At 41.4% G+C, this 26,851-nt stretch overlaps 3 protein-coding genes, 1 non-coding gene and 1 pseudogene across 6 annotated transcripts in view; 4 read left to right on the top strand and 1 right to left on the bottom strand.

The window, feature by feature from the left end:
- The window catches only part of LOC144308937 (ectonucleoside triphosphate diphosphohydrolase 5 pseudogene), a 36,843-nt pseudogene extending 32,044 nt beyond the window's left edge, over positions 1 to 4,799 (bottom strand).
- SYTL5 (synaptotagmin like 5) overlaps positions 1 to 26,851 on the top strand; it is a 234,053-nt gene that overhangs the window by 83,797 nt on the left and 123,405 nt on the right. Inside the window, exons 1-2 of one of the 3 annotated variants that reach the window (XM_077889474.1) lie at positions 23,160 to 23,175; positions 24,660 to 24,735. The exons of the other annotated variants lie outside the window; for them this stretch is intronic. The gene's annotated coding sequence lies outside the window, so the exon portion shown is untranslated. Of the gene's footprint in view, positions 1 to 23,159; positions 23,176 to 24,659; positions 24,736 to 26,851 lie in introns of those variants that run through there. 3 annotated transcript variants of the gene reach the window in all.
- On the top strand, positions 8,339 to 8,875 carry H2AP (H2A.P histone). The gene has a single exon (XM_077887914.1). It carries the CDS (start codon positions 8,395 to 8,397, stop codon positions 8,758 to 8,760), a length of 366 nt encoding a protein of 121 aa, XP_077744040.1. The 5' UTR covers positions 8,339 to 8,394; the 3' UTR covers positions 8,761 to 8,875.
- On the top strand, positions 18,639 to 19,235 carry H2AL3 (H2A.L variant histone 3). Its single transcript, XM_077890184.1, has one exon. The coding sequence runs from the start codon at positions 18,775 to 18,777 to the stop codon at positions 19,126 to 19,128; it is 354 nt and encodes a 117-aa protein (XP_077746310.1). The 5' UTR covers positions 18,639 to 18,774; the 3' UTR covers positions 19,129 to 19,235.
- LOC144309359 (U4 spliceosomal RNA) lies at positions 23,846 to 23,979 on the top strand. The gene has a single exon (XR_013375383.1). It is a non-coding gene; the product is annotated as a U4 spliceosomal RNA (small nuclear RNA).

Below are 26,851 nucleotides of genomic sequence, written 5' to 3'. Positions count from 1 at the left end.
TTAATTTTAAAATTTTAATGTATAGTGTTATATTAATTTCAAATGTCCAATATGGTGATTCAGCAGTTCTGTACATTACTCAGTGTTCATCATGATAAATGTACTCTTAATTTACTTCACCTACTTCATCTATCCACCCACTTCCCCTCTGGCAACCAGCAATTTGTTCTCTATAGTTAAGAGTCTATTTTGTGGTTTGTCTCTTTTTTCTTTGTTCATTTGTTTTGTTTCTTAAAATCCACATATGAGTGAAATCTATGGCATTTGTCTCTCTGACTGATTTCACTTAGAATTATACTCTCTAGATCCACCCATGGTGTTGCAAATGGCAAGATTTCATTCTTTTTTATGGCTGAAGCAAGTTTGGCTTTTTAAACCATTTGAATATGAATATATTGTGGTCAATTGTCAGGCTATGAGAACCTTGGGATGTGTACTCTTGTAGGTCAAGAAAAACATTCTGTAATGGAAAAACATCTGTTGATAGTGCTATTGGATTCTTTAGCTATCCTTACTGGAAGAGTCTATTGATAATTTGATGTGATTAGTTTCCTGTTCATTGATTTTAGCTTTTTGTTTGTATTATGAATGAAATATACCAGATAGTCTATATTTCTGACTCGGGAGTTAAAGGAAGGAAATTCTTAGATGTGACATTACTTCTCTTTCACTTTCTGTGTCAAACCTGATCAAATGTTTGGAGAAGGAGAATCTTATTTTACAAATACAGTTTTCATAAAGTTCTATTTTCAAATGTAGTGTTGACACTGCTTAGTTAGAAGCACATAATCAATCTTACTGTTTTAGGTGCCACTGAATTGAGAGAGTACTTTTTTTCTATAATGCAGTAAATGGCCATTTCTTACTAACTAAGGAATTACACTTTATTTAAGCCTCTCCATAAGTCAGATTCTTCCAGTATGACTCATTTTATGAGAATTATTTTTGGAAACTGTATGCTGAAGTATTTTTGGCATTAGGGTATTATTTACCATATAAGTGGTTTATTTCACTAGATCATTTCACTAGTTGCAATGAAGGGAATACTCTGGATTCCATAGGAAGTATTGAGAGGCTGAGGTTCTAGTGGCTGCACTATTGACTTGTGTGCATCAGTTATCTGTTGCTACAATAATGCTTTGTAATAAACTACCAAACCTTAGTAACTTAAAAATAACAACCAGAGTTCTGCTTCCAGTATGAAAGCGAGACATCTCTGTAGACCAATTCCCTAGAAAATTGGTGAAAATTATTTTTTAAACAACCATTTAGAGTCTTTGGAGATGATCCTAAGGGCATACTGCAAATGAAGAAATATTTATTCAACAAAATCTTTTAAAACTTAGAGGTTGCAGCAAGAGTGTATGGTACCAACTCCATTCTATTTCCCTCCCAGCTCAGTGAAATTGAAACTCCACTCAAGACTGGTGCAGCAAAGGACACAGGGCTCCTTCTTCCTCTAGCTCCTACTCCAAGGGCTATCTTTCAGGGATGGGCAGGACATCAACAATTCTCATTCTGCCCCCAGCCACTTATTGCTAAGATTGAATTCTGGGCAAGTATGGCTGAGAGATCGGGGCTTACTTTTTCCTCCCACCCCCCACTCATGGGATAGAGGTTCTACCTTGGGTGTGGCATCACTGAGTAGGCTGGGACCCGATCACCCTTTCAAGTACTGTAATCCACATGTGATCCACACTAAGCAGCAAGGTAAAAAGAACTGAGGCTGCTTGCCCTCTGTAAGGGTTCAGCTCCTAAAGCAGGAGTGTCACTCAGTGAAAAATGTCCCATTGCCCCCACCCCCAGGTCCAAAGCCATGGCTCAGAGATTTTTGCCCTGGAGAAGCAGGCCATAAAAGAGAGAACGCTGAATCCCTTACCAAAGGATCTGACTTCATTTGCAACAGAGTATGGAGATGTTTGAACATAAGGGCACTCTCAAAAAACAGTGGAAGTTGTGATGAAAGATCACTGGGAAGAGATTGATAGGTTAATTGGAGATACAGACAGAACTGTGGGCTGGCTGGTTTTCTGGAAAGTAGCTGAGAAAGAGACATCTGGGAGGAGACCTCCTGGGGACAGGAGAAATATTAAACACTGATCTAAGCAAGGGGTACTTCAAGAGAGCCTGAGTTTGATTGGGTTAGACTGTGGAACGACTTAAGCTGCAGAGCATTTGTTAAAAACAATAGAGCAATCAGCTGGTAATTAGTGGAGTGCAACAGTTGGGTGTGGTCAGAGAGAGACAAAGAGAGTTCTGCCAAAACCAAAGTCATCCCAGGGTGACAGGGATCATACTCATCTGCACAACATAAAAGGCTTCACAATGTGGCAGGAGGCTGTAGACTCCACTAAAATAATCCAGCCAGTCACTGAACAATTCAGTAGAGAAACAATCATAGGTGCTTGGTGGTGGAACCAATACTCAGAGTTGCTACAACACATTATCTAAAAAATCCAGTTTCCAACAAAAAATTGCGGGACATGCAAAGAAACAGAAAAATATGACCCATACACCAGAACGAAAGCAGGCAGCAGAAACTTGTGAGGTCAACCCCAGACATGGGACTTAACAGAGATTTCAAAGTTACTATTATAAATATGTTCAAAGAACTAAAGGAAACCATGATTAAAGAATGATATGATTAAAGGAAGATATGATGACAGTACTAGATCAAATAGAAAATACCAATAAAACCAGAGAAATAAAAAAAGAAACCAAATGGAAGTTCTAGAGTTGAAAATTACAGTAACTGAAATGACAAATTCATTAGACGGCTGACTGGTAGATTTGAATCAGCAGAAGAAAAAAAAGGCAGAAGAAAAAAAAACATGAACTTGATAGAACAGTTGAGATTTTTCAATTTGAGGAGCACAAGGAAGAATGAAAGGAAGTTTTTCAGACCCAAAGCAAGCAACCCCAGACAGTAATTCAAATCCATACTCCTTCTGCCAACCTCCTCCACCCCAAAAAGTATTGGTTAAGGTAACTTTGTAATTTTAAAAAACAGTAGAAATGCATATTTATTTTCCTTTCTTTTAACTGATTTAAAAATTAGTTGTATAATGTACATAAAAGATATAAAAATGTAATACATTTTCCATTAACAGCACAAAGGGATAAGTGGAAGCAAAGCTGAAAGGGACTCCAAGTGATACTCGAATGAGCAGGAACAAATGAAGAGAACCATAGATGACAAATCAGGAGTTTGATATAGCAAAATCTGTATAAATATATATTTGCTCCTCTTCTCTCAGCTTCTTTTTTTTTTTTAATTTTTTTATTTATTTATGATAGTCACAGAGAGAGAGGCGCAGAGACATAGGCAGAGGGAGAAGCAGGCTCCATACACCGGGAACCTGATGTGGGATTCGATCCCGGGTCTCCAGGATCGCGCCCTGGGCCAAAGGCAGGCGCCAAACCGCTGCGCCACCCAGGGATCCCTTCTCTCAGCTTCTTTAAAGACATAAAGACATAAAATAATACAATAATTATATCCATGTATTATTGAGTTTATAGAATCTCCAGTTTTAATATGTATAACCATAATACCACAGAAAGGGAGTGAGTTGACTTTGCTGATCGTGACTTGGCCCACATATCTAAGGCCTTCAAGGGACAACTAGGGTGACTTGGATCAGCTCAATATGGTCTCTCATCCTTTGGCAGACTAGCTTATGCTTGTTGACAAACGGAAGTAGGTGTTTTAAGTGAGAATGAAAGAATACAGGGTTTCTTGAGGATCAGGCCCATTACTAGTCCACCATTACGTTTTCACTTTATTTCCCTAAGTAAATGGAAAGGCCAGTCCAGATTTTAGAAGTGAGGATATAGGCACTATATCTTGATTGGAGAAGCTGCAAATTTACATTTTTTAAAAAATGTGACTACACAGAGTGAATACAGAGAATGGGATAATTGTGGCCACTTCTGCAAAGTCTGCCGTACGGTATGAAAGCCATTCATCCTGTACTTCTTTGGTCTCTTAGAATCCATTTCTATTTTATCATTGGTTAATTACAATACAGTTGACTCGGGCATCCCGGGTGGCTCAGCGGTTTAGCGCCGCCTTCAGCCCAGGGCCTGATCTTGGAGACCCGGGATCCAGTCCCACGTCAGGCTCCCTGCATGGAACCTGCTTCTCCCTGTGCCTGTGTCTCTGCCCCCCGCCCCGGTGTCTCTCATGAATAAATAAGTAAAATCTTTTAAAAAATACAGTTGACTCTTGGTCAACATGGGTTTGAGCTGTGTGAGTCCACTCATATGTGAAGTTTTTTCAATAAATATGGTACTATAAATATTTTTCCCTTATGATTTTCTTAACATTTTTTAGCTTACTTTAAGAACACAGTATATAATACATATAACATACAAAATATGTGTTAATCAACTGTTTATGTTATCAATAAGGCTTTCAGTCAACAGTAGGCTATTAGCAAATTTGGGGGGAATCAAAAGTTATACATGGATTTTGTATTATGCAGGGGATACACACTCCTACCCTCTATGTTGTTCAAGGGTCAACTGTGTGTTTATACAAAAATCATGTTCATCCAGATATGGGAGTTGGATCCAAGTTCCAAGAAGTCTGTTAAAGACTAGATTTTTCATTGTTTGTGGATGGATACAAGGTCATCTAAACCCCCTGTCCTTTGCACCCGTGTTTGGTCACATTACTCTTATTTAAAATACCCCAAGTATACTACCATTTTAGGAATTAGCCCATTCTTTCTGAAATGTTCATTCTCTTACCTCTTTGCTACCTCATTCCCATTTCTTGTGCCAGTTCTCAGCTTCATTATCCCTTGTTTAGAGGATATTCCTTGATTAGTCTAAGTTACATCCCCTCATTATATATTCAAGTAATTTATTTTTAATGTACATTTTTAATATCATGTGGCTCTCAATTGAGGATACTTTTTCCCTTTAGGGGACATTTGACAATGTAGAGAGATACTTCTTGGCATCATGACTGTAGTGTGCTATTATCATCCAGTGGGTAGAGGCCAAGGGTATTGCTACGTAGCCTGTTATACCAGGAACAGCCCTCCTGTCCCACAAGAAGGAATGATCTGGTCAAAAACATCAATAGTGCAGAAGTTGATAAACACTGCTTTAGATCATGTGTGACAATTCAGAATTACATGTCTCTGGCTATCTGTCTTTCCCACTAGATGGGATGCTTCACAAGGACAAGAGAATATCTATTTTAACATTAAATATTCAGCATCTCAGTGCTTGATATAAGGTAGCTGCACAATAAACATTTGCTAAATGAAAGAAGATCAGACAGGAGGTAAGGATGGAAGGGAAAGACTTCATAGTGAAAGTATATAAACACTACTGTGTAGAAGATGCTGTCAGGGGCCTACCTATAACGTCACATTACATACCCATTGGATGCATGTTTGCCTGACTCTCAAATGTTAGGACCTGCATTTCTTTGTGTGAGGGCTTTTATTAGGCTTTCAGAGCCCACTGCCCAATAGCATGACAGTCCAGAATGCTGGGGCAATATCTTCTCTTGGAAAGTATATCTTCTAGTATTCCCTAAAAATTTTCAGTGATATTAAGCTGATTAATAGTGGACATTTTGCTTGCTTCCTTCCCTCCCCTGTCTCAATTCCTCACTTCCCTATTAGTTTCCTGCGAATACCTACCATGGTAGGCTGAAAAATGCCCCCCAAAGATAATCCACATCTCTTGAGCCTGCAAATACTACCTTATGTGGCAAAAGAGAAATCGCCTCAAGGATTAAGATAAGGATCTTGAGATGGATGATTATTCTGTATTATGTGATAGAATCTAACTGCAAACACATATGTCTGTATCAGAGGGAAGCAGAGATATTTGACATAGAAAAATGGAAATTTGGCCACTGAGGCAAGATACTCTACTGCTAGCTGTGAAGATGAAGGAAGAGGGCACTGACAAGAAATGCAAGAATTGTGGCTCCGGTTGCTGAAGAAGTCCAAGAAACAGATTCTCCACTAGAGCCTCCAGAGGGACCATGACTTTGTTGGCAACTTGTTTTCAGCCCAGTGAAACCGTTTTGGGCTCCTTACCTCCAGAGCTGTATGGGACTAAATATGTGTTCTTTTAAGCCACCAAATCTGTAGCAATTCACTAGCAGCCTCAGAAACCTGATGCAGATTTTGGTACAAGGGATAGTTTGCTGCTGTAATGAGTACATAAAAATGTAGAAGTGGCTTTGGAATTGGATAATGGCTACAGGCTGGCATAGTTTTGAGAAACATGATAGACAATCCTAGATTACTTTGAGCAGTTAGTAGAAATACGGATGTTAAAAGTGCTGCTGGTGAGAGCTCCAAAGGAAGTAAGAAGCACAGTGGAGAAAAACCTACATTGTCTTTAGAGAAGACCTAAGTCATCATAAGTAACCTAAATATGAACATCAAAGGTGTTGCTGGTAAAGGTTTAGAAAGAAATTAGGAACAGCATAATGGAAACTGGAGAAGAGGGGATTCTTGTTATATAGTAGCAGAAATCTTGGCCAACTTTTGTCCTACAGTTATGTGGAAAGCAGAACTCATGAACAGTGAATTGAAGATTTAGTTGAGCATATTTCTGAGAAAAGTATTTGCTGTTAAGCAAAAAGGAGCCAGGACTTGAAGATAGGAGCAATTCTCAGCCTATCCAGAATGCAAAAGACATTAAAATGAGAGGATTTGCTGTCAGGAAAGTGTCTTGTGGAGATAAACATCAAGCATGTAGCTAGACACATCTTTTCTCAGAGGGATCGAAAGATCAAAGTATTCAATCAAACAGAGGGCTCTTTGAAGCAATAGGGTGTGAATCATGGATAACCTCAGCCATCTCAGCAGAAGCTAGGAATTGAGATGGCATTTTCCTGGAGGGATCTGTGAACAAGTTTCTTGTCTAAGGGCACAAATCCCCATGTAGTATGGGGTGGGGAATTACAAGATTTTTGAGTATGCTAAATCAGCAAAAACTATGCTATCTTTAACTGAGAAAATAGATGAAATGAAAGAAGGTCATGGAGCTCCCAAAATTTGACAAGAGGAAAACAGGCTGATAAAACTACTCAGCTGAAAACATGTGTTCCATTCAAAATAAAAGGAAGGTGATTTTGAGGACAGAGCCGAGGGCCTAGAGGGCAGAGCTGTGGGCCAAGATGAAGTCATGGGATCAGAAGGAGCCACAAGCTACAAAATATTATTCCCAGACCTTGAAATGTATGTAGGTTTGTCTGCTTGATCCACATTGCTTGGATCAGACTCTTTTCTTCCTGCTACTTCTCTCTTTTGGATTGGAAATGTCTTTAATTGTTACCGCTGTAAATAAACCCCAAACAAAGCAGAAACACCAACTTCGTGGAAAGGGAAATTAAAATGAGAAAAAAATAATGGGGCGCCTGGGTGGCTTACTCGGTTAAGCATCTGTTTTTGGCTTAGGTTGTGATTTCAGGGTCCTAGGATTGACCCTGGCATGAGGCTCCATGCTCAGCAGGGAGTCTGCTTCTCCTTCTCCCTCTGGTTTCTCCCTGCTCATGCTCTCTTTCTCTCTCTCGGTTTCTTTGTCTTTCTCAAATAAATAAATAAAAACTTTTCTTAAAAAATGAGAATAAAATGAGAGGAAACACCTCTTGGTGCTTTGGCTTCATCTAGGACAGCCAAGAAGACACAACTGGACTTAAACTAAGTGCAAAGTACACTTCTCTCTCTAAACAATGTTTACGTGATTCTGAAAGATGCATCCATTGAGCATCTCATTATGACTTCCACAATGATCAAGAGATATTTTTCAAACAGTGTAAAATGAAGAGGCTAATACAGGTATGAAATAAACGTGTATTAAAAGATTCTATTTAATCAGTGAGGGAATGGGAAGAGGATATAACTGGTTCATAGAGAATCCAAGGATTAGATACAGGAATGTTAATCAAAAATATTTAAAGGCATGTGTGAATGGAGGCAAAACTGGTTTCATTATATCATGGAAGGGGGACAATATAATCTCTACTAGACAATACATTTTACATATTTATCACTAACCTACAACTAATGAAGGATTGTAAAAGGCCTCAAAGACCATATAAGGCCAGAATCAGATAATGTAGAGTGGTGTCCTAAGACGGGGAAGTTTCCCATTGGAATACACATTGATCTCTACAATGTTAAAATCAAGCAGAAAATTCTAGTTCTCTCAAAATCAGGGTCTGTTCATTAGGGTGACCAGGTTCCTGTCATGGACATTTCTGGGCTGAGGCCTGATAAGGACACAGTGGACACCAGTGACATCCCAAAGTCTATGATGTCACAATGAGGGGCCAGGGCTTAGGAATATAAATGGGCGGGGTTGACCCCTGTTGTCTTGAGAGGCACAGTGCAGCTGGGGAATCAAGCAGAGCTGATGGAGCCAAACCCTGCCAACATCATGTCAGGGAACAAAAACCATGAGAGCTCCAATCAGACTCAAGCCCATCTTGTAACAACTGAGCTGCAGTTCCCTGTGAGCTATGTGGACCGCCTCCTGCAGGAAGATCAGCGCACCCACTGCCTAAGTTCAACATCTACTGAATTCCTCCTTGCCATGCTCGACTCCCTCACCGACTACATCCTGGAGCGTGTAGGCACTGAGGCCAATAACAACAACATGCAGACTGCCCCACAAGATGTGGAGAGAGCAGTGGGCAGCAACAGAGAGCCCCAACAATGCCTGAAGGATACAGCCTTCACTCTGTTTGATGAGATGACTAGATCCAGGAGAAATGGCTAAAGCCTGGGTCCTAGACTTGTGGGAGTCCTCACAGCCTTAGTCTAAGCCAAGACTTCTTATAACTGAGAAGTCTGGCTTCTGTCATCAGTTAATGCTATTAAAGTGTTGAAGCTCAGGGCTATGCCTCTGACTTGTCTCTGTTTCTGTCCTTCCGAGTCGGCGGGGTCTGTGAGACACCCAGGAGGAGATCTCCTGTGGGGAGTGGAGGGAGGAAGGGGTGATCAGTGTGGGAGGCTACAGTCCAGTGTTTCAGGGAGGGGTTTCTCTGGGGACTGCTTGGGGGGAAAGGCCCTGGGGGGGAGTAGCTGGCTGCGGAGGAGAGACTTCCTCACGGGCTCTGAGCAAGTCAAGGCCTGCGGGCTGAGAGATTGGCAGCGGGTGGGGGGCTTCCCAGGCATGTTGAGTTCCCAGAACCATGGTGGTAACTGGGAAGGTCCCGAAGCTCGTGACTGAGGTGCCAGGAACCTTATTCATGAGAAGGGAACGTGTAGAAGTCAGGAGGTGATGGCAGTGCGGGTGGATGGAGAGGATGGCAGAGCAGTTGACGTGAACTTGATGGCATGAGCTTTATGTGAAGATTGAGGGGCGATGGGGAACCCATGAAGAGGTATACAGAGTGGAACGGTGCTCAGGTTGATTTCATTCACTGATACCCTGCCTCATTCCAAAAAAGGATGTAAGACAGATAATATTAGTGCTGTGATAACATTTTGTGGAGTATGTCCTTGTGTCCTCTCCTGTGGACACTGGTAAGTTAAGTGATTTGGCCTAAAACAAGCAATTTGGAGAGTTCTTAATACTTGCATGTCTCTCCCTCCCTAGTAGACCAGATGCTTAGGTGTACTTCTGCAAGTGCCCCTGCGCCTGGTTCTCCCGTGATTGCTGGGCTCCTGGACCTCTGGCTATGAAACCACAGCCCACTAAACCCTGTGGAAACACAGAAAAGTGCCACACAGAGGAAGAAGCCAGAGGTATTCCTAGGAACCAGATAGGCCTCAGCCTAGTGTCTTCTCTGCTCCCCTCTATGTGGTGACTCACTTCCTCTCTGCCTCCCTCCATGGTGACTCACCCTCTCTCTGCCTCCTTCCATTATCTTTCAAAGTGTGGAGCTGTCTCTGCCTTTGCCTCCTTCACAGAAGTGTCCTGACAATAATAGGGCCAGGGTTGTGTTTAGAGCTCATTGGAATATGGGCCTGTATAAATCCAAGAAACTTTTCTTGCTCCCCTAATGCCATTCAGCCAAATATTTCCAGAAACCTCACTGTCAGGATGTCCACCCCACATAGTTGTGATTTGTTAGAGAGCCTGGAGGCCCTTCTTGCCTCAGCCAAGTTTAACTGTTACTTTTCTGTTCATCTGAGGATCAAGCAGGCCTCTCCTCAGCAGCTGCAGGTGAGATTGTCCTTCACCTGGTCACAGGAAGCACCAACATTGCTACCCCATCCCTGAAGCAGAGCATCTCTGTGTCCAGGGCATGGCGTCTCATATTCCAGTGTCCTTCAGCCAACAGTGAGTGCCTCTGGGGTGGGTAATGCCAGGGAATCAGTCATTATGCTATGATGTTGATATGTTGGTTAAGTGGCTGATTTTTATAAGCTGTTGATTTTGGCTATGGCAGTGGCTTGTTTTAGTGCAAAGTAATCTCCTGGGTACTTCACCAGAAGGCATAGCTAAGGAGGAATTCATTAAAGGCCAGAGATGTGAGAGTAGGTTGATAAATTATGTTGGCTTAGCAGACCTGTGTGGTCAGGTGGTCCCCTGCAGTCCATGCAGGAGTCGACACTGATGGTCACTGTGACATCTGCGGGGAGCCAGGCTGCCTGGGCTCCTCAGACTATCTGAGGTCCTAGGTAGAGTTTGGAGTTTGAGACTTAATGACCTCATGTTGGTGAGCCCTCTGCAGCCACGGGGTCATGGGAGAATCAAGCATGGCAGTGCTGCCCTCCCATTTGGAAACAGTCCTTCACCTGTGCTTGTGGGTTTCACACGAAACATAGGGTTCGAGCCAGCATAGCATGGGTGTAAATGCAGCACCTTTCTGAATCCCCCTCTTACCTGGGCACAGGAATCCCACCCTCAGGGGAGGAAAGTGGGCAGAGAGAGAGTCATTACCCTTGGGAATGAATGAGCCATAGGAGTTTATTTAGACCCTTTGTGCATTTCAAAGAAGTGGGAGGTAGGGGATGATGAGGAACTATTAGCTGTAGCTTAGGCCCCACACAAAGGATACCATTGATGACAAGTGCCCTGTTGGGAGTGGAAAACTAAAACTGGAGTGAGTAGGGATGGTCTGTGGAGGGTGTGGTGCCATACCAGATTTGTGATCCAAAGCAGTATCGGAGCAGGCTGGGGTCAGTCACGGCTCAGCACAGCAGTAAGTATAATGTGTGAGAAGAGATGAACCCGGAGTTGAGCTTGAGGGGAACCTAGGAGAGTCATATGGGCTTGGTGTTGGCATGAGCACAAGGCCTGGACACTAGGTTGGCCTCTTTGTGACAACAACCTTTGGGAACAGAGGTGTTTGAAGGCCCCTTCGTCCCTAAATCTGACAGATCTGACAGGAAGTGGTCATAGGGAGAGCACCTAACCATTTAGAGAGGGCCTTTGGAGCCCCAAAATAGGATTCAAGAATAAGAAGACTATCTATGAACATGAATAAATCATTTGCCTAAAGAACAAGTAACAAAGTGGCTGCTCACAGACATAATGGAGGCAGCAGATGGGATCATTAGGCCTACAATGATGTTTTTAAAGGAAAATTAATTAGCTGCCAGCATTTAAAATCAAGAATTTTTAACCTCAAGACCTCAATTACTGGCTTCTCTGGTTAAAATAAAATGTCTGGGCATACATGTTTATGTCAGATGAAGATGACTGGCTGCTGTCCCATTAATACTGGGCCTCTCTGGTTTGCTACCATGCTCACCCTTCCCTGTTATATCTCATTTATGACCCACTTCACTCATTTACAGTACTTGCCTGGCTCTTAAAGTTACTTGGGTTCATTATCCACATCATAATTTAATTGTAAAACCACAGTTTTCTGAAGGATGAAATTCTCTCCTTCCATAAATTAGAACAGTACAATGCTCTTCAAAATTGTCTTTGGTATGGGACCAATATGTTCAGTTGTACAAATTCATTGTGAAAGTATGACAGATGGTTGTATTTTACTAGGACTACAATGGAGTTTACATTTGAATCTACTTGAGTTCAGCAACATCTGAACCACTATAAACTCTGTTCAGTAAGAAGACCTCAGTCACCTAAATGTTATGGCAAAACCTGATTGCTCTAGAAGTCACTAAATGCTGACCATTTCCCAACCTGCTGTAGCTGACCAGTAACAAATAATTTAATGGCCTACATCAGCCCCCAAGTCACATTTGAATAACACTGTAAGAGTGAATTTTATTTTATTCTTTAAGGAGTATGGTTTCAAATCTATGGAAAGGCAATGAATAGGGCCTGAATTCAATGTTTCATTTAGTGTTTCTGCTTCAGAATCCTTCATGAAAACAGAACATTGATCTGTCATATATTTAGCATTCTATAATCACTGTAGGGAAAGTATCTCTAAACTTCATCTATTTAAGCAAAATCTAAAGGAAATCAGTTTGCAGGAGGGAGGCAGGTTAGGTACTGTGGTTGTGGGATATTTGGCTTCTGCAGTGTAGGATGAAAGGAATTGACCAACTCGACTGTGGAGGAGAGACTATTCATGACATACTGGTACAGAGTAGTGGCAGAAGAGGGAGGAAAGCTGGATTCTGGCCTCCCATTGCTGTGGTTTACTTGGGGGTCACATCAGCTTCCACAGCTACAAAATAAGGAGGTTGGACTAAATTGTTTCAAAGGTCTGCTCAGGGCGTACAGTTGTCAGTCTGAGGTTTTCCTAAGAAAAGTCTGTACTGATAATGGGGAAATGGGCTATAGAGGACCAGGGATGATTTTTTTTAGGGTCTCCATTTTATAGCTGAGGCCACTTTGGCCCAGAGATGATGCTCAACTCTCCCAATGTCGCATGGCAAGTGGGTAGAACAGCAACTATGACAGTTGTGTTCTGGTACCTATTGTTGAGGCTCCACTGCTACTGTATCCTGAGAAATAAACCTCAGGATATAAAGTGTTTAATGTTCTCCTCCAGGATAAAGGAGCTAATATCTTCAATACAGGGATGTTAGGGTCTCTTGGACTTCTAGGAAAGCCCAAGAAACAGCTTGCTCTCAAGAACTTTCACTTCTGTTTTATTTGGAAAAGGCCAGACGGGTTAGGATCAATGATTGATCTATATGGTACAGGTCTTTGAATTTTGCAAATCTAGGTGTTGTTCCACTGAACACTGTGATAACCATGTCATGAACCCATCTCCTTCTCAAATAAGGTGTTCTCAAAATTCTCACTCTCCACTGATAGGGTCTTGAAGGCGATTATGTGATGACCTCAGAAGCCGGTGCCTAAAAGTGTTTTTTTTTTTTTTTTTTAGATTTTATTTATTCATGAGAGACACAGAGAGAGGCAGAGATACAGGCAGAGGGAGAAGCAGGCTCCCTGTGGGGAGCTTGATGCGGGACTCGATCCTAGGACCCTAGGATCATGACCTGAGCTGAAGGCAGATGCTCAACCACTGAGCCACCCAGGTGCCCCTTAAAGTTTAATTCTGCAAGTCTTGAAGTTATGTCTTTTTTTTTCCCCTTATTTGTCACAGACAAAAATCTCTGGTCTCAGTGAGGGCGACAGAACATGAGAGACACCTAACTCTGGGAAACGAACAAGGGGTAGTGGAAAGGGAGGTGGGTGGGGGGATGGGGTGACTGGGTGATAGGCACTGAGGGGGGCACTTGGTGGGATGAGCACTGGGTGTTATGCTATATGTTGGCAAGTCAAACTGCAATAAAAAATATACAAAAAAAATCTCTGGTCTGTAGATGATAATAGGGCCTTCAAAGAAGCATCAGTGTAAAGCAAATAACAAACTGGAGGAGACAGATATGTATGGCTGAGATTAACTTATCAATAATTTTCATAAGTAAAAATCTTGTGTGAGGGCATAATAACAGTAGTGCAACTACAGGTGAAATTATCTTTTTCTGTCATAGGTAAAAGAAGAAGAAGACAAGGCAGGAAGAGAGTTTTTGACTCATTGTCTATAAGCATAAAGATGTAACCCTTTTGCAAAAAAGAATGGACTAGATCCTAAGCTTAAGGATTTTAGTAAAATCCCCATTGGTATATTAGAGTTCTGCAAAAAAAAAAAAAAAAAAAAACTGAACCAGTAGGATGTAGGTGTGTGTGTGTGCGTGCGTGTGTGTGTGTGTGTATGAATGAATATGATTGGTTCACGCAGTTATCTGGTCTGACAAGTCCTAATTCTTTAAGGTAGGTCAATAGGCTGGAAACTGGCTAGATTTCTCTGTTACAGTGTGGCTAAATTCTTCTCCAAGAAACCTCAGTTTTTACTCTTTAGACTTTCAACTGATTATATGATGGTTATTTCCTTTTCTTCTAGTCAATTGGTTGTAGATGTTAATCTCATCTGAAAAGTATCTGCACAGCAACATGTAGAACTTACATTTGGTCAAATGACGACACTGTAGCCTAGCAACGTTGACACATAAAATTTAACCATTACAACAGGTAGGTTTGATGTACATCCTCAGTTGAAAAGCACTGGCCTAAAAGATGCTGGATTGAAATTTTATAAGTAAGGTTGCAACAAAATATTTCAAAGCAATAACTGAAATGATGGCTGATAACCCTATAGTTTTGTTGCCTGAATCACCAGCAGGACTCTGATAATTAGAAATATCTCATGGACAGTAAGGCCATTGACAAATCTCTAGAAATTTCCCATACAGTATAAAACATTTGAAACACTTATATTAATATTTTCTGTATTAATATTTAACATAGGGAAGTCTTAGCACTTCTTTTGGGAATTTTCTGTGCAACTCATCAACTTCTGTCCAGTAAGTCGAATTATTTCTAGCACTTCTGTTTTTGATAATGTGAAAAAATAAATCTTTATGATTTTCTAGGGACCCTGTGAAAAATCAGTTTAAAACCAAAGACAGTTTTAAGTGCAGAGATACTGCCAAGTGTTATTTCAGTTTTCATTTAAGATTGTATTTTGGGAATGGTAAAATCAAACATCGCCTGGGCATTTGCATGCTTAAGGTAGGATCATGAGGGCCTGAGAACATGAATGGTGTTGCTTGGCTATCTACTAACTCAGTGGCAAGACAAATACTTACATAAATGTATAAAAGTCCTTAAAATATTAGAAATGCAGAACTATTGTTTATTTTTTTATTTTTATTTTTATTAAAGATTTTATTTATTCATGATGACTTAGAAAGGGGGGGGTGGCGCAGAGACACAGGCAGAGGAGAAGCAGGCTCCATGCCGGGAGCCTGAGGGAGCCTGACGCAGGACTTGATCCCAGGATTCCAGGATCATGCCCCGGGTCAAAGGCAGGCGCTAAACTGCTGAGCCATTCAGGGATCCTCTGTTTCTTTTATTGTAAAAAGAGTAACAAAACGTATGTTGAAGTCAGAATAAAGGTATATTGTGGTGAGATATGGAATCTCTGCTGCTTGGGCAGATTATATATGAAGTTACGTGGTAGGGTGAAATATGGCTTGCTGAAATACTCAGGTCCGATTCCATGGAACCCAAAAATGTTACTTTCTATTTTGCAAATGGAACTTTGTAGATGTGAGTCAGTGAAAGATAGTGAGATGGGGAGATTATCCTGGATAATTGTGGTTGGCCCTAGACATCAAAGTGCCCTTTGGGGGCAAGCAGAGGGAAGCAGAGGGAAATTTGAATACAAAAGCAAACGGCAATGTGACAACTGAAGCAGGATGCTGTACTGCTGGCTTTGAAGACGGAGGCAGACGCCCTGAGTTAAGGAATGCAAAGAATTCAGCTCTAGAAGCTGGAGAAGGCAAGGAAATGGATTCTACCCTAGAGCTTTCAAAGGTCATGCAATCCTGTCCACAGCTTGGTTTTCGCAGGTGAAACTGATTTCGATTTATGGCCTAAAAGAGAATAAATGTGCATTGTTTTAAGCCACCAAGTTTGTGGCAATTTGTTACAGCAGCCAGAGGAAGCTAACACAGGTGAAGAGTAGTCTTGTATAACCTCTTGTCAAGAGCTGACAAACACTCCAAGAAAACTTAGCCTTTTTCACAGACAACAGAACCAACTCTGTGATTGCTTCAATGTAATATTTGATTCTGAAGGACCCAGGAGCTATTTCTGAAAATCTTGTAAACAGACCTGTCAGAACTGAACCAGATTTGGAAAAAAAATTAAAACACATTTGGTTGTTTTCAGATCCTCTTTTTAACGAACCTTCTGTAGCTTTCTGTGTGCATTCGGGTTTCATCCTTCAACATCATCTGTCACATTCTGAAACAACGTGTCACTTTACTCCAAAACAGAAACACTCTGTTTTAATCGGTCAAACAAAAAAAAACCCATGTTCATTATCTTGAAACTCCTAGTGGAGTCTCATTCATGTATTTTAATTATAACTTTTAAGCAAAATCACTTGTATTTTACAGTGAAATATAGGATGAGTAATTGTGAACTTCTTTCATGTTAGCAGATTGGGCAGATTTCACAAAACCACACCTATCCCAACTTTACTTGGCCGCATACTTCCCTTATACAACTTCTCAATGTGGCAAAATGAATAGGTGCATTGGCAGGCTGAAAAATGTAACCTCTTTGTAGCATATACAGATATGAAGCAAAAGTATATGAGCTAAAATTATGCTTATCAGTGTTTCAACACTCTATCTTAAAAATTATCTAGGCATCTATTGAATGCCCATTAACTCTACCGGTCTAAAGTTAAACATTATCTAGAAATCTTGAAAATTATCTTCAAGCTGATATACTATGAATTATTATTATACTATAATTATTGCTTTGTAGAAAGACAAGATTGTCAACAAAAAAGTTTGTCAAAACAGTGATTCGATTTGGTTAATTATAAATTTATATAATTCATAATCTTAACATATGTGTAATATTAGTTCATGTGATCAGAAAATTTATAAGCTTAGGAAAAACCTACCTGAGTAGTAAATGTATATTTGTGTTATAGTTAAACTGATGAAAGAGCAAGGGCTTAGTTGTTTTCATTAAATCCAAACTATTAAGCTAAGCCCTGTTTGCCAAAGATTTACTTAAATTAGATGAATTAGATTTCTTAAAATAGTTGTGATTTGGTTTCTGGGAGTATATATATTGTTTAAATCTAGCTCATTTAAAGTGTCATAGTTCAATTTTTCAAGGAAATTTGGAAATACTCGATTTATGTAAATATTTATCTAGAAATGCCAGTTATTGGGGCACCTGGGTGGCTCTGCTCATTAAGCATCTGCCTTTGGCTCAGGTCACAATCCCAGTGTCCTGGGATTGAGCAGGACAGCCCTGCGTCCTTGGGCTCCCTGCTTAGTGGAGAGTCTGCTATTCCCTCTCCCTTTGCCTTCCTTCCCCATCCCCTGCTTGCACTTGCTCTCTTGCGCTCTTTCAAATAGATAAATAAAATCTTTAAAAAAAAGAGAAATGCCAGTTAGAGCTCCACTAACTTAAGCAACATTGTGATCTGTTAATATCATCCAGGGGTAAGAAAACATTGTACACTCACACAGAGGTGAAGACCTTTCTGAGTTACACAGAGACATATAGGCACAGAGAAACAGAGCTTATAGCTTCAGTCCTATAATTTCAGCCATGGGTCAAGTATAAACCAGAAACAGAAAATCCTATCAGTCCAGATATCAAAAAACTATTCTCAAAGGGTATGAAATTCTCAATTGATTTGAATCAACAAAGACGAGAAAATGGGATTCTCTTTTTCCTTTGACCCAACTGAGACTAGGTCTCTGTGGACCCATTTTGAGATATCTCCACATGGTCAGATCCTAAAACCAAATTCTCAACCATTTTTGTTAACAATGGAAATAACTTACTGGCTGTAAGTAAACAAAAATGCAACAGAAACACAGAAGAAAATTACAATTATTAAAAATTTAAATTAGAAAAGTGAAGTCAACAAAGTACTGTAGGTACTTTGGATTCACCTAGAAGAAACAAGACACTTCTGGGTATCAACTGAGAATTAGGTACACTTCAGTATCTATGAATTTTTACCTGGGTCTGACAGGTGAACACACTAGGCATATCAATGTGACCTCCAAAACAGAAGATTTTTTTTTTTTTTGAGAGAGAGAGAGAGAGAGAGAGAGAGAGGAGTTGGGAGGACTGGAGGGAGAGAGAGAGTATTAAGCAGGCTTCACAGAGCCTGACACAGGGCTCAATCTCATCAACCTGAGATCATAAACTAAGCCAAATTCATCCAGGCACCCCCAGAAGATATTTTCAAACAGTAAAATCATGACCAGTACACAGATATGAAATGGAAATGTTAAAAGTTTCTTTTGACTCTTGAGGAATTGGCAGATGTTGTAATCAATTCCAAAGAGAATCTGAAGAATATAAAAATATTGATAATATTTAAATGTGTAAATGAGGGAAAATTGGTTTTGTTTTGGACCTCTACTGGACAGCATTCAGTATGTCTGTTGGTGACTGACAGTTTATAAAGGGCTGTAAAAGAGCTCAAGACAATGCAAGGCTAAAATCAGATAACTAGGAGTGGAGTATCCTAAAGACAGGGCAGTGTTTACATTGAAACATTCATTTCCTTTTTTATGCTAGACTATTAAAGTCAAGTAGAAAGCATTCCCTCATACAGAGGATCCAATCAACAGGGACGCCAGGTTTCTGTCATAGATGTTTCCAGGGCAGTCGTGATGAGGCCCCAGTGACCCCGATGACATCACAATGTGAGTTGTCATAAAGCTGACTCCCAATGACCTCCAGTCACTGACCAGTGCGGCCCACAGTAAGCAGGAGTGAGCACTGGTATCCTGACGGACCAAGGCCAGTGGGATCGTTGGGCTGGGCTGATCAGGACCAAACGCAGCCACCAACATGTCTGGAGAAAGAGGCCCCGGGCATTCCCATAGACCGAGGAGGCACGGCCTGTCCCGCTCCAGAAGAGCCGAACTGCAGTTCCCCGTCAGCCGCGTGGACCGCCTCCTGCGCGAGGGTTGCTACGCCCACCGCTTAAGCTCATCCACACCTGTGTTCCTGGCCGGCATCCTCGAGTACCTGACATCCAACATCCTGGAGCTTGCGGGCCAGGAGGCCCGCAACAGCCACAAGATGCGCATCACCCCCGAGCACGTGCAGAAGGCCCTGGGCAACAACCAGTACCTGAGCCAACTCTTTGAGAACACCTACTCCCGGGGCGGGGATGGGGTGGCCCAGGCCAGGATGTGGTGAGGCCCCAGCGCCGGGGCCAATGGCCTCGTCTAGTCGCCAGAGCGGCACGCAGATGAGGGGGGCCTGCTCCTCTGGGGGCACCAGCCATTAAAGGGTTGAAGCCCAGGGCCGTGCCTTTGACTAGTTTCTGTCCTTCGAGTCGGCGGGGTCTGTGAGACACCCAGGAGGAGATCTCCCGTGGGGAGCGGAGGGCGGAAGGGGTGATCAGTGTGGGAGGCTGCAGTCCAGCATTTCAGGGAGGTGTTTCTCTGGGGACTGTTTGGGGGGAAAGGCCCTGGGGGGAGTAGCTGGCTGCAGAGGAGAGATTTCCTCAGGTCTCTGAGCAAGTCAAGGCCTGCGGGCTGAGAGATTGGCAGCGGGTGGGGGGCTTCCCAGGCATGTTGAGTTCCCAGAACCATGGTGGTAACTGGGGAGGTCTCGAAGCTCGTGACTGAGGTGTCAGGAGCTTTATTCATGAGAAGGGAACGTGTAGAAGTCAGGAGGTGATGGCAGTGCGGGTGGATGGAGAGGATGGCAGAGCAGTTGACGTGAACTTGATGGCATGAGCTTTACGTGAAGATTGAGGGGCGATGGGGAACCCATGAAGAGGTATACAGAGTGGAACGGTGCTCAGGTTGATTTCATTCACTGATACCCTGCCTCATTCCAGAAAGGGACCTAGGACAGATAATATTAGTGCTGTGATAACATTTTGTGGAGTATGTCCTTGTGTCCTCTCCTCTGGACACTGGTATGTTCATTAGTAACATCAAAGGTATTATCTGGCCTAAGACTTGCAATCCTAGGAGTTCTTAGTGGTTATTAATAATTGATTGATTGATTCGAGAGGAAGAGGAGGGAGGAGGAGAGGGAGAGAGAGAATCATAGGCTCCACGTGGAGTCTGACTCGGAGTGCAATCTCACAACCCTGAGATCGTGACTGGAGCTGATATCAAGAGTCCAATACTAAACCAACTGAGCCACTCAGGTGCCCCTTAGTAGATTTATTTCTAAATACACTCCATCATAATCACATTAGCCTCATTCTCAGATGAAACACCTAATCTGTCTATGGCCATATAGTTGATGGAGCGATCTAGACTTATCAGTGTCTGCACATTTGGAGAGATATAAGTATGTTTTCTGTAAGTTCTGTCCCAAGTGGGGGGACTCACAAGTACACGTAATTCTTATAAACAGTCTTGTGTGTTTTAGGTTAAAAATAGTGTCACGTAAAGTGTCTGGCAGTCTGTTCTCTTCCTGTGACTGTCAACATTTAACATTTTCTCTTGTTCATGTATGCTCAGGGCCACCCCCTCTGTTAACCCCTGACATGTCATAGAGGGCTGCTCAGAGGTTGCCCAGGCACCTTCAACAATGGGGTCAGAGGAGCTGGGTTGGCCATCCCAATTCACCACTTTCTGGCCTTGTGATCCTGGACAGTCCTCTATTCTGTCTGAGCAACACTTTCCTAATGTGTGAAATGGGGATAATAAGAATTCCTCCATCATTGGATTTTTGCAAAAACATAAAGTTAATGTGTGCCTGTAAACTGCTACATAACACAGTGCCTGGCACAGAGTGTGCCCTTAACGAATAGCTGTGTGTGTCTCTCCCTTTTGGTAGACGAGATGCTTACATGTACTTCCCCAAGTGTTCCTGCACCTGGTTTTCCCATGACTGCTGGGTGCTTGGGCCACTGGCTGTGAAAGCACAGCCTGCTGAGTCCTGTGGAGACACAGAGGAGTGCTCCAATAGAGGAAGAAGCCAGAAGTATGCCTGGGAACCAGACAGGCCTCAGCCTGATTTCCTCTCTGCTCCCCTCTGCCTGGTGACTCACCCTCCCTCTGCCTCCCTCTGCCTCCCTCCACCATCTGTCTAAGCAGAAAGACTTGGCTTGGCCTGTATCTAATTCACAGAAGTATCCTGAGAATAATAATGTGAAGGTTGGATTTAGAGCTTGTTAGAATATGTGTTTCTATAAATCCAAGAAACCTTTCTTGACATATACTGCCCCTTCAGCCAAGTATTTACAGAAACATTGTCAAGATGTCCACCTCACAAAATTTTTTTTTCCAGATTTCATTAGTTTCGTAGTAATACAGTGACAGTCGTTTGAGGTAAGTTCAAGGAGCTACCACAGCCAGTTGTGGCCTCCTTAGCAGCTTTTCTCTCTGCCAGCATCCTCTCCTTCTGTTTGGCTGGGTATTTCCTGGGATTTTATTGGGCCCCAGGTTGTGACAGTGGTCCTGGTAGGCCTTGGCCACCTGTGCAAACTTCTCTAGCTCCTTGGTAATTTGTTGTAGAGAGCCAGGAAGCCCTCCTAGCCTTAGCCAGGTTTACCTCTTACTCTACTCTTCATGTGAGTTGGCAAGCAGGCCTCTCCCCAGCAACTACCTGTGGAGATTAGCCAGGTTCTGGTCTCCTATAAGTGTAGGAGGCACATCAGCTTCCATGGCCATAAAATGGGGAGGTTGGACGAAGTCATTTTAATGGTCTGCTTGAGGTATATGCACAATTACCAGTCTATGAGCTTTTTCTAAGAACTTCTATACTAACAGTAAGTGGGGGCATGGGGGACAGGGCCTTTTTTTTTTTTAATTTTTATTTGATAGTCACACACAGAGAGAGAGAGAGGCAGAGACACAGGCAGAGGGAGAAGCAAGCTCCATGCACCGGGAGCCCGACGTGGGATTCGATCCCGGGTCTCCAGGATCGCGCCCTGGGCCAAAGGCAGGCGCCAAACTGCTGCGCCACCCAGGGATCCCGGACAGGGCCTTTTTAAGTTTCTCCATTTTATATCTGAGGCCAGTTTGGCCCCAGGAGGGTAATCAGCTCTCCCAGCATCACAATGAGTAGGAGAGCTTGTCTCTCTTACCTGTAGTTGAGGCTCTTTCATCTCTGATATCCTGAGAAATGGGCCTCGAGATGGAAAGTGTTTCATGTTCTCCCCCTGGGAAAAAGAAGCCAAACTCTTCTGTACTGATCTTAGTGTCTCTTGGATCTAGGAAAGCACTGTCAACAACTCACTTGTGTTTTATTTGGGAAATCCTGTTAAGTTTATAAAAGGACTGATTTCATACTTTGATTTTATCTTTGTACTTTGTAAATGTAGGTCTTGTTCCACTGTATCTTAGGTTGAACAATGTCATGAACACTTCTCCTTTTCAGTCAACTTGATCTCAAAATTCTGAGTCTTTCTACTGACCTGATCTTAAAGGTGGTTATGTAATGATATCAGAAGCCTGTACTGAAGAGCTCATTCTTAGAAATACCTGTCCTCTTCCTGGGGATTCTCAGACAGTCATACTTTGTTGAAAACAAGCTCCTTGTCCCGTTGCAGATTGTACGGTCTTGGGGGAACCATCAAACAAAAAACAATCCAGAGGAGACAGACATTTATAATGACTGTGGTTAACTTATTACTGATAATTTTCACAAGTGAAAACTTTCATGGGAGAGCATAAGAATAATGCAAGTGAAGAGGAAATTACTTTTTTGTGTATGTGTGGCATGCAAAAGGAGATAATAAAGCCAATTCACAAAATGAGTTTTGGACAAAAAGTCTACTAACCTAATGAGTAAGATTATTTTAGAAAAAGTCTGGAGTGGGTTCTGAACCTGTGTATTCTAATGAAATCTCTAGGGATAAGCTTTATATACACCCTCAGTTCGAAAGCACTGGCCTAGAAGATGCTAGTTGCAAATTAAAATCATAAGATTGCCATTAAACATTTAAAAATAACAAATTACATTGATAACTGTAATATTGTTGCCTTAATATCATCAAGGATAGAAGCAGTGGCCAGTGAGAATACTGACAAAGCTCTAGGAACTTCCTTTCCTATATATGCTACAATTTCTAAAATATTTATGTGAATAATGTTATTCCTATTCATATTTAACCTAGAGAAAGTTGATCAACTCTTTTGAGAATTTTTTTCCCATGCAACTCATAAACAATAGTATATCAGATAAACCTCATAATTCTAGCACCTTTTTTTTTTTTTTTTTACAAGGCGACAATCTTCATGATTTTCAGTGCCTTCTGGAAGGTCTCAAAGAGTTGTAAGTGCAAAATATCCTTTGAAATATTATTTTGTTTTATTTTTCATTTAGGATTCATTTTGAGGATGGAAACAGTAAAATTGCCAGGACATTTGAGCAAGATAGGATTATGGAAGCTTCAGAACATGAATGGTTGTAGCTTGGCTACCTGTTACAGTGGCTGTGTAATAACCATTCAAAAGTTATGTAACTTCTCAGATTTCTTTTAGTTTAAAGAACATAATCAGAGTCATGATGAAGTCAGACAAATGGTAGAAAGGTTTTCTATTGCAATAAAATCTCTGCTTTTCTGGGTAGATTACAAAGAAGGCAGTTCTGAGAAACTGATTTTGAACTTCTGACTTTGAGAACTGTGAGCAAATAAACACACTGTATGTGTTTTTAAAGCCATGAAGTTTTCAGTAATTTGTTGCAGCAGTCATAGGAAACTCATGTAGTTAAGGAGGGTCTTTTTGCAGTCTCTTAGGGCAGATCCATACTGTAACAGAATTTGCTCTTTCTTACTGAGAACAAATCAAATTCTCAGATTGAGTTAATATTCAATAAAATATTTGATGCTAAAGTAACCACAGTCCCCTTTTGAAAATCTTAGGAATAAACTTCTGAAAATTGCGTCCAGTTTGGAAACCTTTAGGACAGATTTGTGTTCCTTTTCGAATTCTCTTTTTGCAGCTTTGCACAGTGGGAGTATCATAGCCAATGAGGTTTATCTGAGGTGCAATTATTGCTAATTGAAACAAATTCTCTTTTTGCAACCCTTCTGCAGCTTTCTGCCCATGTCACTTTTGTATTTCAGTATCCTCATGCCTATTCTGGAACAAGAAGCCATTTTACCTTAGCACACCAATACCTTATAGGCTATAACATATCCAAAATAAAACAGACTGCGATGGTAGGTCAGAAAATTAAAACTAGAGAAAGAGAGTCAACATCATTGTATTGATGCTTTAGATTCACCTGAACCACCAAGACAAGACATGCCTAGGCTTAAACTCTGCATGAGGTACACTTCTCTGACCAAGAAATTTACCTAGTTCTGGCAGGTGAATGTATTGAGAATTTCTGTTCGACCTCTAAGATGGTTAGAAGATTATTTTCAGAACAAGATAACATCATGACATTTATACAGATATGAAATAAACATGTTAAAAGGTTTTCATTAACTCATGAGAGAACCAGCAGATGCTATACCCATTTAAAAGAAGTACAATGAACAGACACAGTAATGTCACCCAGAGTTCAGAGCTCTGGGATGGAAGCTCTGTTCTAAAGTGTTGAGCTACAGGCCAAGGGCACAGCTTCAAACCATAAAGGACTATTTTCAGGCCTTGAAACCCAATGGATCTTGCTGGTTGGATTGAGAAATTTGGGGGGAATGGTGACTCTTCTTTCTTAGTTCTCCTTAGTTGAAATAGAATATGCATAACTCTTCTCCTATGCTTGTACCACCATTGTATTTTGAGAGTAAATAACTTATTTTCTAGTTTCACAAGTCCACAAATGGAGAGGAACTTTGTCCCAAGACAGATCATTCCAGAATCTCACCCACATCTGATTTAGGTAATGGGATTTTATACTTTGAGTTGGTACTGAAATGGGTTGAGACTTTTGGGGTTGAATGGGGTATTTTGAATGTGGGATGGGCATGAATCTCTAAGGGCCAAAGGTTAGACTTTGGTAGGCTGCATAATGGTCACAAAAGATATCCAGGTTTTAGTCCATAAACTTGTGAATGTTACCTTAAATGGGAAAAGAGATTTTACAAATATGATTAAGTAAAGGAATTTGAAATGGGGAAAGTATCTTGGATTATATGGATGAGCCCTAAATGCAATCACAAGTGTCCTTTAAGAGGAAGCTAGAGGGAGATTCAGTATAGAAGAGGGAGGAATGGTGATTGCTGAAGCAAGATGGTAGGCTATTGACTTTGAAGATGGTGGAAGGGGCCACAGACAAAGAATACAAGGAATGCATCCTTAGGTGTTAGAAAAGGCAAACAAGTTCTCCCCCAGAGCCTGTGGAGAGAGAGTGGCTCTGTCAACGCCCAGAGATTAGCCCAGTGAAAGTGATTTCAAACTTCTGACCTCCAGAACTGTAAGATAAAAAATGCATGTTGCTCTAAGCCACCAAGATTGTGGTAATTTGGTACAGTAGCCTAAGGAAACTAATGTGCCTCCCAGATAAACTATATATCCAGTCAAATCAGCATCTGTTTCTAAAGAAACCCACACTAAGACACTAGGAGAAGATAAAGGATACAGCAGCTAGTTAATTTATCCCATCTCCACTGAAGTTGGCCCCTACCACCTTCCCTTCACATGATTCATATGATCATGTTTTGAGATGGGTTAAAATTGCACGAGACTTGTAAGACTGAACAGCAAATAGGTTTTTCATAACACTTAAATTTTGTCAAACATGAATTCCTTGGGAGACTTTTCACTCTGATGAAGTAACTGGTACCAGACTAGCCCTTCTGCCATAAACAACCATAAAACTGGATAAAATAAAAATAACTTAAAAAAAAAACCTGGATAGAATATATGAGCTGACTGTTTGGGGGCATTGTACAACAGGCAGCACAATGCTGTAATTTCTGAGAGAAAAGAAACCCACAAGGTAGTTCAACCATCCCTCCATTTCTCTGCCTGGGGAAAACTTCCCAGTGGCATATTTTGCTGGATTCCAGGCAGAGCAATAGTGACGCTGCTGGACCAAGAAGGCAGGAATCCGAGTTCAGTCAATTTGAAGAAGCTGAAATTTTTAAGACAAGGCATCACAGAAGAAGTAGCTATATAAAGGAAGGTCTTCAGAAGTCCATTTGGAGGTTTTCCAAGCGTTTTTGGCTGAGAACTGGGCTGCATGTTCACAGGGCTAGACTACCTAGGAGTGGCTAGAGGGTACAGATTTGAGAACGGACAGATATTACCATTTGGCCCATGCTGGGGGATGTGGAAGCTCCAAGCAATAAGAGTGAAGAGATCTTGCTAATACCTCATTAATCTCGTGGGCATCCACCTGAGATCCCAGAAGCCTTAGGAGTAAAGACCGTGCCCTAAAGTAAAACCTATAATAGATCTACCCTTGAAAATTGTAAAACCCTACCCTTATGAGATATGGAGAAGAGATAGCATTTGGAGTCTGATACCTTAAAATAAACCAGGCTTGGGGAAGACCTTAGATTTTCTACATACCTACCTTAACAAAGCATAAAAGCAAACCTATTGAACTGCCTACTAGAACAGAAATCAACACTCTTCAGAGGAAGATAGCTGAATCTAGAATCTCTAAACATATCCACACTGCCCAGTGAACAATAAAAATTATTCAACATGCAAAGAAACAGGAAAATATGACCTCTGGTCAAGAAAAAAAGAAGCCAAGATGCTCAGTTGTTGGCCTTTTAAGACAATGACTTTAAAGCAATTATTCTGTGGTTAAAGAACTACAGGAGAATATGTTCAAAGAATAAAAGAAATATGGTCTTAATGAATGAACAGGGAGGGAATTTCAGCAGGTAAGTGGAAACTATAAATAACCAAATAAAAACTTTAGAACCTACCTAGGAATTGGAAAGACTCACTTTTCCATATGCTTCCCAGTTTTTAAACCCCGGAAACAACTATGTCAGCTTTTGCACATCTGCCTGCTGTTTGTCTCACTTGCTCACTTTGCT

Source organism: Canis aureus, chromosome X, assembly GCF_053574225.1.
Source record: "Canis aureus isolate CA01 chromosome X, VMU_Caureus_v.1.0, whole genome shotgun sequence".
NCBI lineage: Eukaryota > Metazoa > Chordata > Mammalia > Carnivora > Canidae > Canis > Canis aureus.
This window is presented reverse-complemented; position numbering and strand designations above follow the sequence as displayed.

What these genes read in the sequence shown, in the direction of transcription:
- H2AP (XM_077887914.1), top strand. Translation starts at nt 8,395, where the DNA reads ATGGAGCCAAACCCTGCCAACATCATGTCAGGGAACAAAAACCATGAG.
- H2AL3 (XM_077890184.1), top strand. Translation starts at nt 18,775, where the DNA reads ATGTCTGGAGAAAGAGGCCCCGGGCATTCCCATAGACCGAGGAGGCAC.